The 17,613-nt window shown below is 29.7% G+C and overlaps 1 protein-coding gene across 8 annotated transcripts in view; it reads right to left on the bottom strand.

Annotated features, from left to right (window-relative positions):
• Window positions 1–2,497: 2,497 nt before the first annotated feature.
• The window catches only part of LOC113514831 (neuronal acetylcholine receptor subunit alpha-7), a 182,207-nt gene continuing 167,091 nt past the window's right edge, over window positions 2,498–17,613 (bottom strand). For 4 of the 8 annotated variants that reach the window (XM_052894204.1, XM_052894206.1, XM_052894205.1 and 1 more), the window contains 7 exons: window positions 16,049–16,124; window positions 15,544–15,738; window positions 14,081–14,167; window positions 10,638–10,747; window positions 8,231–8,457; window positions 6,306–6,509; window positions 2,498–5,242 (listed from right to left, as the gene is read on the bottom strand). In XM_052894204.1, coding sequence (XP_052750164.1) covers window positions 5,158–5,242; window positions 6,306–6,509; window positions 8,231–8,457; window positions 10,638–10,747; window positions 14,081–14,167; window positions 15,544–15,738; window positions 16,049–16,124 — 984 coding nt within the window. In that variant the 3' untranslated portion in view covers window positions 2,498–5,157. Of the gene's footprint in view, window positions 5,243–6,305; window positions 6,510–8,230; window positions 8,458–10,637; window positions 10,748–14,080; window positions 14,168–14,808; window positions 14,896–15,543; window positions 15,739–16,048; window positions 16,125–17,613 lie in introns of all 8 variants that reach the window. The other 4 variants (XM_052894208.1, XM_052894207.1, XM_052894210.1 and 1 more) reach the window with 2 other exon arrangements.

The following is a 17,613-nucleotide window of genomic DNA, read 5'->3' as shown; positions in this document are numbered from 1 at the left end:
TGTGGCTTCAACAAATGTTTTTGTGTTATTCAAATATGGAACTTTTCCCCTATGGATGGATTTATTGACCCGATAGTGATGTGTGTGAACTAGAAATCAATATAATGCCAAGAATGGGCGTTAGTGACTATGTAGCGGGTGCTTATTATGAACTATATAAGTATTGCCTAGTGACCGAGATAATCATGCCGATAATGTTTAATAAAAAAAACATTTTAATTAATTTAATTTTAATATATATTTCTAAGCAGAATAAAAGGTCCACAATATATTTATCCACAATACCTGTATTAGAAATATAAATGGAATGAATAAAAACTCTTCGTTTTTCATCACAATGGGAGATGTTATTACGTAAAAATATATAGACAAAAAATAGCATTACCAGCTTTTTTTTTGTCTTTGCTTTTAATTATATTATAATATAAATATTACTGTATAATGAAGTAAACCCTGGCCGACTATGTCCCTGTTGGAGGTTTAACTTGAATCTTCTCTTTAAGAGAGCGATATGAATTTTGAAAAAATAATAATAAGAATGTACAATATGTAATTAATATGTATTAGTAAATTACTTATTTTTTTTTAATTGACGCCTACTTTTTAATTTAAGCAATTATTTGAATATTATATTATTATATAAAAAAATTAGAAAATCGTACCTACAAACATTTGAAAGGTCGACAATGCACAAACAACTCCTCTCGTGCAGGTGTTTATGGGCGACGGTAGCTGTTCTCCATCAAATGGACCGTCTGCTCGTTTGCTTCCCAGACAATAAAAAAAAAATCTAATTCATACAAAATAAACTACTAAAATAAACAAACTACTGCCCATTCACTACTTCCTATGCCACTATGTTATGTTGACTGGAAGAAATCTCTTTTAGAGATAAGTTCCCCTTTGCTAACATTGTTATTGACTTCTTGTTGTTATTGTATGTTTTAGTGCAATATATAAACTATTTTCTATATTTATCATGAGCAATAAAGGTTTTTTTTTATTGTTATTATTATAGATAATTTAAAGAAGTCGAAATATATTTAAAATATCAACATGTTTTACTCGGTCACTAGTGTATAAAATCACAATGAACATAATATAAACCGCAGATGTCTTAAACGCTATTTATATTTATAGTGGTGTAAAATTATACAATAGTACGTGTGGTGGTTAGAAATTGTGTATTAAAATTCAAATATTAAACTACAGCGCTCTGAAATAGTTTTAAGAATGTACATGAAAGTCCAAAATACCTGTTTCACGATTAAAGCATTAAGTTTCTGTTGTGCAGTATAATATTTTGGGCGTATGATGAATTTGAAAGAACTTTACTCAAAAAATATTAATAATTTAATATTATATAACTATTTATATATCTATATATATATAAGTATAAATATAGAAATAAAAACATATAATTGTATATTATTAATTTAAAAATAATAATAAATAACTTACTATTTTATAAATGATGCAATAAGGGTTCTATAGTTCGGTATTAATTTATATGTAATGGTAAGCCATTAGCGGATGAGTCCGCTTACACATGCGGTAAACGTGTTCATTTATAAATATATATATATATGGTATATATGAGACAGAACAAAACAGCTATATTCAGCGTCTAACTCTTTCATACGCATACGGTAACGAATCAATAAAAAAAGTATTAAGTAGGTAGTCAAATTAGAAAATTCGGTGTATAAAATACGAGCGTAGTCAAGTTTACTTCAATGAACTATGTTAAATTAAAACATATAAATAAGACAAAAAAAAAATAACAAATAGTATCACGAAATCAGAATTCATTCTAGAAATAAAAAATAAACATTTGGCCTCATCCACTTAATAAATTTTATTTATAAATATAATATTAAAAAAGTTGCCCGTGTAAATTCATATTCATCATATGCCATAGATAAAAGTATATATTATATATATACGTATATTAGTTTCAAACATATAGAAATATGTGTAAGTATAAATGGATCCCCAGTATTATAAAATGGTATACCAAAGATATATAGATAGAGCTAATAGTAAAAATAAATTGTGCCACTCGAAAAACAAATGCCTAGAATGCACAATTTTTATCGATCCAAAATATTTAATTAAAATTTATACGTATATAAAAATTAAAGATTTAATTTTAAATTCCATTTACATGTATATATAAAGTTACAGTATCCAAAATAAATGTTTATTAATTAAATGAATTAAATGGAAATTAAAATGTACAATTATTGAATGACCCAATTAATAATATAAATTCATTTAATTCTCTGACATTTATTTTCGTAAGCGCACAGATAAATCTATTAAAATTAAGCTGATTTATTGGAAATCGTAGATATGAAAATAAATGAGTGTAATGCACTGATACAGAGTTGCTAGATGCGTCAGTTTGTACGTTTATCGACCCGGTCCCGAGCAGGCGTTTTAATCAGTTTGCTTTAGACGTAGAATTTTCTACATGTGTTTATTATATTGTATATTTAATTTTATATACTACCGGACCACAGACGAATGCCTTACAAACGTGTCACAACCTCTCATTTTTTTTTTAACAAAATAAGCTTTAAATTGGCTGATTGGCGTCCATCTGCAGTCCAGTAGCGCCAACATTTACGTTAAGTTATATGTTAAGAAACACCCTAGTTCGTTTTATTTTTACAATAAAATTCTCAACTTTATCATTTATTTATAACCCTATAACCCAACTTAAAGTCGATATTTATAAACCTATACTTTGGCACTAACAAATCTAATTATATCAATTAATTTTACAATTTCATTACTCTCCATCAACATTTTCCCTTCACAATGTTATTATACATACAGTAATATATGAAAACGTATATTTTATATATAATGATAATATAATAAGTTTCTTTTAAAATATTTAATAATATAAAGTAACAATACATGCAATAGGATTTAATAGTAAAATTAAACATAGGACCAAAATATATATATATACTTCTTGATATCATTTGAGCACCACACAGCATAAAACAGGACCATAATAAATTCTTTTTGAAACGACCATAACATACATATACAATTATTATTCTGTCACCCTACCTCCATTAGTAAAATCTAAGAGAAATCTTATCAGTAGCGTGCACCAATTTCTAAAACAAATCAATTTCATACATTGAAACAAATCAAATACATAACGTTCGTGTATTATAACGTAATTAAATTGATCTCTTAGAAAACGGCACACAAAATTACTTCACACATACAACCGCACACAAACACTTCGATGATAATTAACAAAATGCCTATATTCGAGAATTGATTAGAAATAACACACAAAGACGCGTAATTAACTAGTTACACCACTAGAAAGTGAGCGTTCGTAATGTACACACGTTAAGTTAATTATAGCCTAAAGGGACACGACAAATACTAGTCTATCACGACATCTATAAGAGCGAAATTGAGGAACGGACATAGATAAAGATGTGAATTAATTGTTACTTCTCATTAAAAAATATGCCTATGTTACGATATAGCGTCTACGGTATTCACTAAGGGAACTAAATGGCGCGGTGGCACGACTTTTTATAACGGCCAATCAATAAATGAACAGTCATTGTTCTTAACAAATAGACAACACTCAACCGAATGCTTATCGAAACATAAATGTTTCCGAATCATTATATAAATCGCTTAAAGAAAAGAAAATACATAAATATTTAATAGATAACGCAAGTGATTGAATGGCGAAACAAGACATTTTATACTTGACTGGGTAACTCAATAAAGATTCCACGGGAAACATCGCAAAAATTCGTCCACCGCGCCGCCTGATGTCTCTTTGAGCTTTTATTGGAGATTTCGCGTTCGCGTACAGTATATGGAGAGATCATATCACCCAAAAAGACATGCAAACAGACGTCCTAATCGGTGGAGATATTTTACTATAGTCTTTTTCCGCATTTTCTATGTTTTATGTACAAAATACACATCGCGATATATTTACACAATAACTGGATAAGTGGTGATTAGTGATATTGTAGCGACATCGTATATTTACTATGTGTAACATAATCGTATAGCCAATATATTTTTCTATTATTTGCGTGTATAATAATAGTAATACTATTTAACATTGCAAAAACATGAACTGAACAAAGTAGTTATTAGATTCTATGTAATTCCTAAAACGAATATATGTAACTACATTATCTATTAAATCATAGCTTCTCATTAATATTAAATCATGCAATTATTGAACTGTTAATTTACTATTTATTTTTCAGACTGCTTTATTGTTTTAAATTCATCTTTATCCGTGTTTACTCACTAATCTACCAATACTTTGGTTCTTTTAATAACTGCCTTTATCAATTCCATTGCTGAAAATTCCTGATGTTGATGGACACCTTTAAGAAATCAATTTGAAGTTTGCCTATTACACTTCTCACTGTTTCTAGACGCAATTCTCTTACAACATAATCTAAAGTAGGCTACTTTGATTCAATTCTACCATTATTTGATCCTTTATGTTATGTACACGTTACTTAATGCCCTAGTGTAATGTCATCGTCTATGATCCCTCATTTGTTAATATAAAGGATACAGTTACCAATCTGTATATAATCTACCTTATGGAAAAGACTTCTTCATTTATCCTATGAATCCTTCCATTTCGTACTGATACAAAATATATTTCAAATATCTTTCCAAAAGCTTCCATAAATTTTATTCCATTTGAAATTCATTGCGATCTTTGAAGCTTGAAGCGCATCATGTAAACCGTAGGGCGTCAATGTCGACACCCGGGCAACACTTATCATCGGTCCCTTTAACGAAAACTTTATTAATAACCTCTTTATCCGTATTAATTAGAAATATAATTATATTCTTTAACAAATTATACTCGTCAACATTTATCTGTATAACATTCTAGTCAACATCACAATCGTTTAATAATATGTTGGACTTAACTACGCTATTTAACGTATTATGGTATTTATATTTACCGTCTTTCGACTTAGTTAATGGAGACGTGTGCGTTTCAACCGCGTATTAAGTTATAGTATTATACATAATTATAATTACATCGTTCGGCGAAGTCTAAGATTAGTTCTCTCGTAGTTGGGGGCCAGTGGTCGCTGGCGGGCTCACCGGCGGTACCGGTGATTACTGCACGATGATATGCGGCGCCGAGAGCAGCACGGCCACCGTTGCGATAATTGTGAATAGAGTGAACACGAACAGGCAAAACCTGAGGGCAAATACTAGGTTATGGCTGTTTTACTATAGGAAAATTATTAACCGCTGCAGTAATAAAAAAAAATTGTCTACTACTACTAGGTATCTAAGGTAGGAGGTAGGGTCCTCTCCATCCAAAGGTTGCCTGGAAGAGATCGCTTTTAGCGATAAGGTTGCCCATTGTTTTCTCATTGTGATTATTTCTTGTAATTGTTTATATCTAGAATAAGTTTACTGTTTTAATCTTTTGCAGGAAACAATAAAGAGTATCTATCTGTCTGTCTGTCTATCTAGGTAATATGATTTTTATGGGGGTGTAATATTTGAAACATTTTTATGAATAATCTTTTAAATATCAGTTCCTTTCGTTATTATTAAAAAAAATCTGCTATTTTAAATATTTTCTGTTAAAATAATAAACTAAATTTGATTATATTTGATAAATAGATTTATTTATTTATTGAGGATGAAAAATAATATTTTTATTATAATAACTTGTTATAATGTTCATATAAGTGATGCTAAATATTGTTATAAAAAATAATGCATATACATGGAATTTCTAAGATTCTTTTTTAAATAAAATTGAATTTATATACTTTTGTTTGACTGCTTGTGTAAAATTTTGATTTAGTATCAAGTTCCATATATTATTAAAATTTCAGGTATCAAGGACCCTAAAGTAAAGCAATAAAGGTGTATTTGAAAAGGACTCAAAGTTCAATAAATACATACAAAAAGTTAATTGAAATTCACACCTCTTAAACTTTGAAAAACATTAAATGGAAAACTTTACCTTTTGTAAAACAAAGCAAATGCACCATAGTAGAAGTTAAAAAAATTAAACAATCAAATAAATTAAATGAAAATTACTATAATGAATTATTATTTTTTTAAATTATTAATCCATATTCAATCTGTCATTTATAAATGTAAAAATATATTTAACGATTACAATAAACCCTTGGAAATCTTTAAACTCAACTTTTTGCTTATCATCAATATATTAATCGGCTGCATTTAACTGCTTGTAAACAACAAAAATAACTGCTTAGCCATTTAAAATAACATATTACCTGTCAACAACCATCGCAGCGAATTTCCAATCGCTGATCAGCTCGGCCTCCTCGTCGGCCTTCTTCATCCGCGCTGTGATGAACTGCAGCTCCCTGAGGATCAGGTGGAGCTCTCGATGGTGGCTCCCGAGCCCACCTCCCACATCCTCCATAGTCGACGGCCGCACGAATGACCGACGGAAATCCGTGCGAAATATTGAACACCTGTACAAATTACCGACTAGTTACACATACATCACGTGTATAAAAAATAAAAGTGTAAGAATAAAATTAATAAAAAAAAATAAACAAGTAATATACGTAAATAAAAAAATATATTATAATAGATGAAAAAATAGATACATTACGAGGAAACCTGAGGATGACACTAAAAAAGCAATTTCTTATAGGTAAATTCTTATAGGTAGATTTACCGCGCAAATAACAGTCACTAGCAATTTGAATTATTCTTATTATTATTCTGGTGAAATGTATATTATAGACTATCAAATTTTCGTTTACTCCCATTTACAGGGTACAGAGGAATAACACCTGAGTCCTCAGGAATGGCAACGCATGGGGGTATCATGGGCGAAACAGTATACTCTGTTATGTCCATGGTGCTGCTCATGTCTATAGGCGACGGTTACCACTTTCCATCAGGTGGACCGTCAACTTGTTTGCCATTCTAAGTTGTATAAAAAAGAGTATCTTACTTTGACGAATATTATTTTTTAGAATACCAATTATTAATAATTAGGATTCTACAAAAGCTATCTGCATGAGTACTTCTGTAGCATTCGTGTTTCTACCGTCTAACAGTATGAATTTTTCTCATACATTCATATTAGCTTTTAACTGTTCACTGCTAAACATAGGTTCTTGAGGAGGCTTGCCAGTAATTGCCACGCTTGGCAGGCGAGTTGACAACCGCAGTTAGGCTTCGGTAATATTTTATAAGAGATGCTGCTGCCCTTACCTCGATCACTGAATTCCCTTAGTCGTATCTTACGACACTCACGGAAAAGAAAGGGTGGTCCATTCTATGCCAAGATCACACGGCCAAGGTTGGGGATATAGCAGTGAAATTACAGGGTACGAAAGTATTATACCGTAATCGTAAGAATAGCAACGCTATAGTGATACCATAGATATTAGAATGTATTTTGTAAAATTCATGGCGCTGTACTTATCTAGAGACGACGGTTGTCAGTATTTGCTAAGTAGTGTACTAAATATCATTAAAAAGAACTTTCTGATTTTATCGCATTTCAAAAATCTGATTCCAAACAAACATAATTCTGTTATATCATTATGATATCCATTTCAACTAGAGTCCAAGCTAATTGAAGACATCAATCACTGTGACCCCAAATCTACAGATGCGGTGCAGGTATTAAGCAATGACGCAGCAAATATATTTGGCCGGCTATCTCTTGTATTTCGACCAGCAAGTTGCCAAAAATCGCAGATTTATGTGACATTAGAGATAACACTCGCAGAGGAAAATTGTAAGTCGTAAATATATAAACATACCTTTGTCTTTTCTAGAAACTCTTCTGCTTACTTGTATGCTGTGTTCCGGCTTACAGGACGAGATAAGGTAGTGAAATTAACTGAATGACTCAAATGAAATTAGATATCGCAAGTCGGCAAGGCGATAATGTTGCCACTGGTATTGCCGAATTGAGCATGAGCTCACTATAGTGGCTGGTTGCCATTTTTTTAATTGATAAAAATGAAATCATTTTGTTGGAGTACCAATGCGATATAACAGTTGAAGATGAAGTCGAGATTGGTGGTAAATCGTGATGAATCGAATTCATCAAAAATTAATCATCAACGAGTTAGCGAATTTAAATCTATGTAAATAATAACTGTCTCCTCTATGTCCAATAGTTACTAGGCAGATACTGAACTACTACGTAATTATGAATAAATCTTACCCTGGCCCCAAATTCCCTGTAGATGCCGTGCTGTTCGGCGGTGGCGGGGCATGTCTAAAGTCGTCATCAATGTCCAACACATTGGCTAGCAGAGACTTAGATGAACGTTCCTTGAGCTCCAATTCACGCATTCTATTGGACATCATGATCGTCTTACGCGTTATCTTTTTCCCCGGCCTCGACATGCGCAGTATCCACGGCAACCATTGGAGGAACACTGTTTTTATCTGTTAAAAGGAAAATATAATTAGCTTTTTACATTTTTTTAAATATGATTAAAAATATCTATGATATACGATCCCCGACGAAACCTGAAACTTTTTCTAAACCAATAAGTTATGAAAAACAACCAACTAAAAATATATGATACTCTCTTACTAAATTTCCAAAGTTGTATAAAAATATGAGAACTCCTTTGTAAGTGACCAAAACAATTTTGTAATAATTTATATAATATTCTAGATATATTTAGATTTTTCACATAATTTATTTTATAATTAAGAGAGCTGAAGCGGGACAAACATATCAAAACTGAGAGGCAGCTTATAATTGAAAATATACATAGTTAGCTGTCATCGACATCGGCAATCCTGAGCCGGAAATTAGCTAAGCTGAACCTAACCTAAAATACAGCGTGGCGCATCACGTATTTTCAGCTGACTTTAAAAAAAGAAGCACTTCCACGGTATTTTTTATGTTTGTTACCTCATATCTCCGTCAGTAATAAACAGTTATGGAAAAATGTTTTTTTTTTTATCTGAATGTAAGTATATCCATTCAGACAAAAAACGATTTTCCAACTTACAAATTGGACTTATAGAAATTTTATCAAAATCGAAATCAGTAGTTTAGTTTTTAAATCAAAATAATAGATATTTCCACAATTTAAGTCGGTTTTTTGATTATTTTATTACAATAGAAAAAAATACAATAGATTTTTTTTTTTAAATTACGTTACTACATATACTCTGTGCTATCAAATACTTTTTACGTGAACCTGAACTTACTTTTTTATTTAAATTTGAAGCTAACAAGCATGAAGCTGACCTGATGGTAAGTGATCACTGCAGCCTTTAGAAATTAGTAAATCCAGAGGAGTTGTTCGAACTTATTTTATAATTATAACATAATTTTACAATTAGTAAGTATTTTATCTATCCATTTCCTATGCGAATATGTAAATATAAACAAATCTTTTTTTATAGACTAAGATTAAATCTTTGTGCTCAATTTTATAAAACTTGGAAATAATGAAATGAGAAGTTGCAATATTCTTTCTCATTATTTGACAAATGAAATTTCTGTGTACACAATCGATGCCTTGAGCAAACATGTTAATTTTCCAAAGATCTTGTAATATACGTATTTAAGTGGAGAGGTAGTTAATTAATTCTACAAATGTAAGCGACATTACAAAATTATAATCTTTGTTTATCCCCAGCAAAACTCTAAATACTCTAAACATGGCAACAATGTTAGAGATCTTCGTGACAAAAAACAAAAGCACTTTGAGTAATAAAAGGTACTCACAAACATTTAGGAGTACAATGGCCCTTACAGAAATGCGTCTACGTGTATTTTTACAATTTGTTCAACATTTTCCGTTATATCATTATGATATCTCGTGAAACACATAATAAAATTAATTTTTTTTAAATTCAGAATTCAAATACGATTTCCGTTTTTATCGTCAAAATATAAAACACATCGATTATTACTATAAATAAAAAGTACTCGTACGTAATAAAAGATATGAAACAAATACATACAAACATACAAAATATAAATACATAATTAAAAGCATACAAAATTAAAAGTATTGAATAATAAATTGAAAAGTTTATATTTTTTGTAGATTTAAAAATCATGACGATTCATTTATATTTATCTTTTAATTAAACTATACTAATCTGCTACTATTAAGCTATTAGCTCGAGATAATTGCAACTCGGCTAGAATTAAAATTAAATTGACTTAATAAATGCGAAATAAATCGTATTACGATTCGCATAAAGCACCTCTTGTTTCCTCCGGGACTTCCTCATTGTAATTTATTTCTTTCTTAATACAAAAATTGTTTGCACTGATATTTGGATAGGATAAAATTCCCCTTGTAATATGCACACATTATTACGTATTTGTAAATACAATTAATTTTAAATTATTGAGTAGACTTTAAAGAAATAAATACGAGTACATTACAATACACCGCAAGTTTTGTATATTAACAAATTTTAAAATAAATTATTTTATTCTAACAGTGTGGCATTATTATAATTAATATGTCTCAAAGATTAGCTGTAAGAGAACTTTCTATGGGACAAGTCCGCCATTGTATATTAAATATGTCTAATGTAAATTATGTACAATAAAGGTTTACAATACAATACGATACAATGATACTTACCCATTGTGGCATCTCATGTATATCAGCTGTTCGATGGTGGTAATTTAATACCACCACTGTCAGTACCACAGACGATGCCACCATGAACATGATGCAGTTGAAATATGTTCCTGTTATATGGAAATATAAAGAAAAATGTTATAAAATAGTAAATGAATCATATTTTTTATTTTATCAAATGTTTTAAGTAATAAATTTTATTGTGTATACTTTCCTTATAATATCTACAATGTACATACACTGATTTTTATATTAAAATGCAACTGAACTTTGCGAATTTCAAAAAACAAGTCCTTACGTTATAATATTACAGTAATAAAAAAAGAAATCACCAAAATGAACGTTGAAATAAATAAAAACTTTAAGGAGAAAATTAAGTACTTTAATGTAATTGTAAATTTTTAATATAATTTTTTTATAATTGCTGTTTTATTTTAAACATTATATAAACCGTCAATTTACAGTCTGCATTAATTTATTTAAGTACACTACAGTACAACGACATCAAAATATGAAATTCATGCATTTTTATATGAACATGCAGTTAATGTTCTACATTTATATGATTAAAGCTTTTGCAGGTCTAATCAGCGAATGACTCATTTGGTAGTATTTGCCACATTTACTACTTATTCATAAGAATATAATTAATCTAATATTTATATATTATCTATATTTAGCTATTGAAGTATATGTTTGGCTCTCTCATTCAAGCTAAACTCATAATTTGAAAGAAAAGGACAAAACACACTGTTAAATCAGGTTAGTTAGAGTTTTATACTAATTGAATATAAATTTATATAGTCTAAATTATGAAATTAATTATAAAATAGTGCTATTAAATTATTATGTTGAGATTTAAATGCGACAAATAATCACAAAATAAGTAGATAAGTGTTTTTGTTTAACTGTCATGTTGAAAATGCTCATGTTTTATATAAATTATAATAACATTTATAATCATGTAAGTGTTATTATAGTTTTTATGAAACGATAATCAAATGATCATTAAATAACACAAGCTTTTCCAATTTTTTTAACACCCCTATAGCGTTAAAATATAAAATAACTAAAAACTTTATCAATTATATTACTCAGTACATATTTTTATTTATAATTTTTACATTCATTTAAACATATTTACATTCATTTATACATATTTAGATTCATTTATATATTTAGTGCTATAAGAGGTTATTATATAATTGATAAAGGAATTCTGCTTGTTATCTCCAGTTAATCCCTTTGTCAATATGACAGCAAGTTTATTAACAGTCAATTGTAGTGAGTGAAACAGACCAGATAAGTTGCGAGAGCCGATGTTCGCGAGATACTTGGAGGCTGGACCCTCTCTACCCGCATCCACTTTGTTGCTATAAACCGCTGTTTAACTTTATATCCTGCTTTTAAACTGCTACAAGCAAACCAAACCTACATATTTATAAGCGTATTTACATTTAGTTTCAACAGGAGAGTTGTGCATTTAAATCGCTCTTTCATAGTCAGCTCAGAACAAATTACATGCTCAATATCATAACGTGACGTCAGCAGTCGAGTATAGGAACTCTACATTGCTCAATAGGCCAATCGGAGTAGATAATAGAATGAAAAGTAAAATAGGAAAATTATGAAACGAAATTTTAATGAATGGATAACAGAGAGGCAAAGGTTGACAGACGTTAAATTATTTTAATACATTACAAGAAGATTGGATGCCTGTAACTGAAAAACTTTCGATCCTTCTGATACGATGACTTCATATATTTCTAATAGTACAGCTAAGATTTTTTCTAGCTTGTACGAAAAGTGCAATAACTCTATTTGAAGTGTCGAGAGCTGGCAAGAACCCTGCAAAGCATAGAATAATCTCCAGAAATATGGAGGCTCTAAATGCAAGTCGAAGTCAGGAAAAGTAAGAATATGTTTCTTTTTAATTTTAGATATTTCAAGCACATGGTTGCATTCTATTTAGATCTTTGTTAAATTGGTGTTTCAAGAATGTGCAAAGGAATACATTTTTAAAACAATTTCGATTTACATGGTCAAGAGGTATTTAATATGTTAAACCATATATATTCCTCGCAACACATTCTTATTTAGTCTGTTTAAGAAAGGATCTATTTTTAAGATCAATTCATTTTTTTATTTTAATTATCGTTTAGATTAAGAAAAAATTTTGGCAGAAAACGCGTGGACGTTTCTCACCTATTAGGGGGATCGCCTCTGAGGTTTTTGTGATGACGTGCCCCACCAATAGAGAGAAAACAGTTTGCGACAGGAGAATTGTAACACCTGCAAAGATCAATATAATATTCTATAAAAAACAAAATGTTCTATTCACTAGTTTACCCATAAAACCTATAAGCATAGTTCGTGTCCCATCCAGTAAAGAAACTGATAATTTCGTAAGAGGCCTACGTGGCCTCATCTCCTGTTAGTGTGCTGAGTCGGTATCAGGGGCTCAAGTCAAATCATAAACAAAACAAAACAAAGTACTCATGCAAACACTATTTAGAGAGGGTTTTATGCTGTTTTTAATTATTTAATTACTTAAAATATTAAAGTTAGTGTTAGTAATAGAAGGGTTGATTAATATTTTATATGACTTACACCACCCTCCAAGTATCTTACCATGACAACTCCAGTGTCACGGTATATTTATTTATTAAATAACACTCAGAACAAAAAATATAGAGAATTTTTTCACACCATGGAATCGATTACGCGTTATACAATAAGTGAACAAAATTATAGATTAAATAAAACACGATCGTGAAACATCGAGAAGAAGTAAGTAACACTGATATGTATAAATTGTTAACTTACCTTTACAGTCCAGTATTCTTAGAGACAAAGTTTTATCATCAAAATCACATGCCATGCCACTCGTTACGTAAATATCTGTGGTTATATTACATAATACGTAATATTTAAACTTCACAAAAGAGTTATTACAAGGTAGCAACAGACCTTGAACCTAGAACCGCGAAATCGACTCCAAGATATGGAAAAATATGGCAAAATAAAATTCCGCCTTCTACGAACATAATTCATTTTATTTTACCTTTAGTGAAACGCTTGTATCTCATATTTTCCATCAAATTACAATTACAACTGTATAAAAAGCAAAAAGCATGATTGATTTAATAAATCTATTAATTTTAAATGATTTTTTATTACTGACAAAATAATAATCAAACGACGACATTTAAGCTTACAACCATTTAAAGCTAAAACATTTTAACGTACATAATTTACTCCTTGTAATGTTTTAAAATAACTTGTAATTTAAATTTGCTTTATGAAGAAACAATTAATAATGAGAGCTGAAAAAATAATATTGAAAAGTAAAATGAATTGAACAATAATGTGATTATAAAGAAAAATAACATGGGATTAGAGGATGAAATATCAAAAGTAGGGGAGAGGTTTGGGTAGTGTACCTAACAAGGGGATTGCGTCGGAGACCTGCGGCAGGGTCTCGGCTACCAGGTTGAGGAACACCGTCAGCGAGAGAAGAATAGTGACTCCTGCAATCAAACACATTGTTAACACCCCAGCCGATGTATCTCCTTTATTTAGGTCATCAGCATTCAAATTTCATGTGAGTAACTGCACACAACTCTCCAAACCGTTTTTGCGCCTTGATTGCTAGACCCCATTTTTTCCGTGACAAATCACTGACAAATCTCTGCATGGTTATAGTCTTTTTAAATGAATGGTGATGAATTTTAAATGTAATATACTGTACTGAATTGCGTCTACTCCATATAATACTTACCAATGTTTAATATTAAACTCTGCAACATCGAGGGTGTACTAACACGGACACAAACAGTCATACCACATTCTAGAGACAATCTAATATTTATTTTAGGCGTACGTTGCTTCCGTACACGTGTGAAAACATTTCATCGCGTCTTTGGCCTTTTCAATCTGCATTGAATAAGTATATCATATGATGTATAAGCCAAAATTTACTCTTCCATGTGTCAAATGTAATATTGATTTTCAAACACTATATTATGAGAATTCATTTCATTGAACTCAAGCACCAATAAAAAGTATAATTTTCAAAAATTCATGCCCAAATGAATAAGTTAATAATTTTTTAGTATTCAGGAAGCATCGTGCGTTTTTGGTATCACTGGTGTCTCCTACGGTGCAATACCTATAAGAGGGACCGCATCCGATGTTGAAGGCATCTTTTCAGCGACCAGGTTGAGAAACACGGTTAACGACAATAATATCGTCACACCTGTTAACACCAGCCAATATATATATGCTGGTTTTTATTAATCACATCATATCTATCAGCTCTATATGGCACTAATATTCCATTTTATATTTATTCACTAAATTTTCACACGTTCTTTCTTCCACTTCAACACAACATTTAATAAGTAACTTGAATAGTATTATCTTGTTTATTTTCGCTACCATTACTATGTACGCGACTAATAATTTTCAATGCAAAGAATTTACTACCACCAATAGAAATTTTATGATCTATGATTATATCAGTTATTAAACATTACTGCAAACTTTATAATGGTTGGATCTAATAATGACTACTAGGCAAAACGTCATAGAGATCTGCTAGTAGCGATCTCTCTGCACTAAACTCAAAATATCAGACGCATACTAATGGTAGTGGAATTAAACTAAATAATACTAATCAATTGATCAGTCTAATATAAATTTCCACAAAGTAATACCTAATTCAATAAAAATATTTAATAAATAATTGCAGCAAGTTATGTAAGTTAATAGCCATCTCTCATAGATATCCTAGATAATGTGGCGGTTTTCTGCATAACTAGCTCCAATTACGACATCACGTATAGATATACTCGTAAATTCAAACTTCTTTTTAAATTTTAAAAAATATTAAAAATGTACTAACCGAGTGTAAGTTTCTCCCCCGAGTCGGGAGGTAGTGTGAAACCCAATAACGCCATAGAAGAGATGAGAACACATGGCACTATCAAGTTGAAGAAGTAGTAAAGAGTTCGTCTCCTAATCATGATGGTAAATGTGACGTCGACGTACGGCTCCGGGCAACATGCGTACGTTATGGTATTCTTTTTTCCAGGCATTCCTATTGTAAATAAATTTCAATTTAATTAGGTACATAAATTGTAGTTATGTAATTTATTACATAAAATTTAAATTAAATGTAAATAAATATAAATATATTAAATTATATTAATTAAAATATATTATTGTTGTAAATTTAATTAAAGTTATTTTTTTGTAATTTAAGTACATAAATTATATTAGTACAATGGATTTGCATTCTCATTATATTGTACAAAACCTATTATATCATGTTTCAAATTCTTTCTTACGTCAACAACTAAATTAACCTTGTGGATGCACAAAATTCTACTAGCTATTGAAAGACTTACCAATTAAATACCATTCCCCATTCGTGATGAAGTCTGACAAATCACCTCCGGCCTCGTCTTTTAGCACGAGATCCAGCTGTTAGAAAAGTAATAACTCATACAAACGTCACACACACAATGTAAGTATTAATGACACAACCTTAATCAGGGAACAAACCATGCAAATTAATTTTCATGCTATTAATTAATTTTTATGCTCAGGTATCTAAATTACTTAAAGGGAAATGTGAGAACCTAAAATAAGACGTGCTCAACTAGAATAGATCAAAATAAAGAAGATGCACAAACAAGAAATAAATTTATGAGGATAATAGAGTTACCGCCATACGTTACGTTACTGTTTATTTTCATTAACAAAAACAGTGTAATATTGCTACTATATCGTGGAAGAGATGGTCTTGTGGTGATGGAGATTCTAAATTGTCATTAAAGCAATTACAAAAAGACTTAAAGCAAGGCATTATAAGAAGCAAACAAAATATTTAAATCTATAGATACATTTCAAGGATTCAAAGGTTTTACCTAAACTTTAGGACAAGCATTTTTAATAGACAAAACAAAAATTTAAACGAAGACTCTTGTGTTTTAATTTAGAAAATTAGGGTAATTATTTCAGTTAATTTATAAATATTAGTGAATATAAATGTAAAGAATTCACTATAATAAAAGAACAATAATCTAATCTGAAAAGGCTAAATAGTTTGAATATAATATTGACAATTTTATTATAATAAAATACAACAAAATAACATTAATTAAATCTGTTACATGCTTTTGTACATATTATTGTAAGGTTTCAAGCTTTCGTATTGTACATATTAATATTATATTCAATGTTTCTACATTACATATTATGTTCAAAATCTTTTATTATGCATGTGGATAAGAAAACACTATAATATATTTAAAATATTCTGAACCATACAAACAGATATATATGATTATATACACATGTAAAGCACAATACACTTTAGTATATAATTTTGATTCTATATTCATAAGGACGACAAAGTTAGATTAAGATACTTGTTAGCAACAAACTAAACATAATGAGTTTTAATACAAGAGAGAGATTGCAAACTTAGAACAACGAGAAAGATAACTATGTTTTGGAAATACTAAATGGAAACTTGTGATGATGACAATGGAGAAGTTAGTACTGATATCGTGCACATGCGAACTAAATTCAAATAAAAGCTTTATACAGTGTTATTGAGTTTCAATAAAGTCAACTAATATTTTTGTTATAATTTTTTATAATGATTTTTTAATAAAGATTGGTGTAAATTATGAAGAGAATGGAATCTACTTCATCACAAATACAAAAACAACGTACTTGTTAGACTTTTGTAAGTGAAATATGACAATAAAAAACTAACAGTTTATAAAAACTTTTAAACAAATAAGCCCTTTTAAATTTTGTATAGATATTTATATAATATTCTACATTATTAAAATAATTACCATTATCATACTTCTTTGCTTGATAATTTCACAGAATTTATCAAACTGGCAAAAACAAAATAAACTTTATAGAGTCAAAATCATTAAAACATTGTATATAG

This window comes from Galleria mellonella, unplaced genomic scaffold, assembly GCF_026898425.1.
Source record: "Galleria mellonella isolate WM207_F2 unplaced genomic scaffold, CSIRO_AGI_GalMel_v1 utg200, whole genome shotgun sequence".
Taxonomy (NCBI): Eukaryota; Metazoa; Arthropoda; class Insecta; order Lepidoptera; family Pyralidae; genus Galleria; species Galleria mellonella.
The sequence above is the reverse complement of the archived record's forward strand: the minus strand, read 5'-3'. Positions and strand labels throughout refer to the sequence as shown.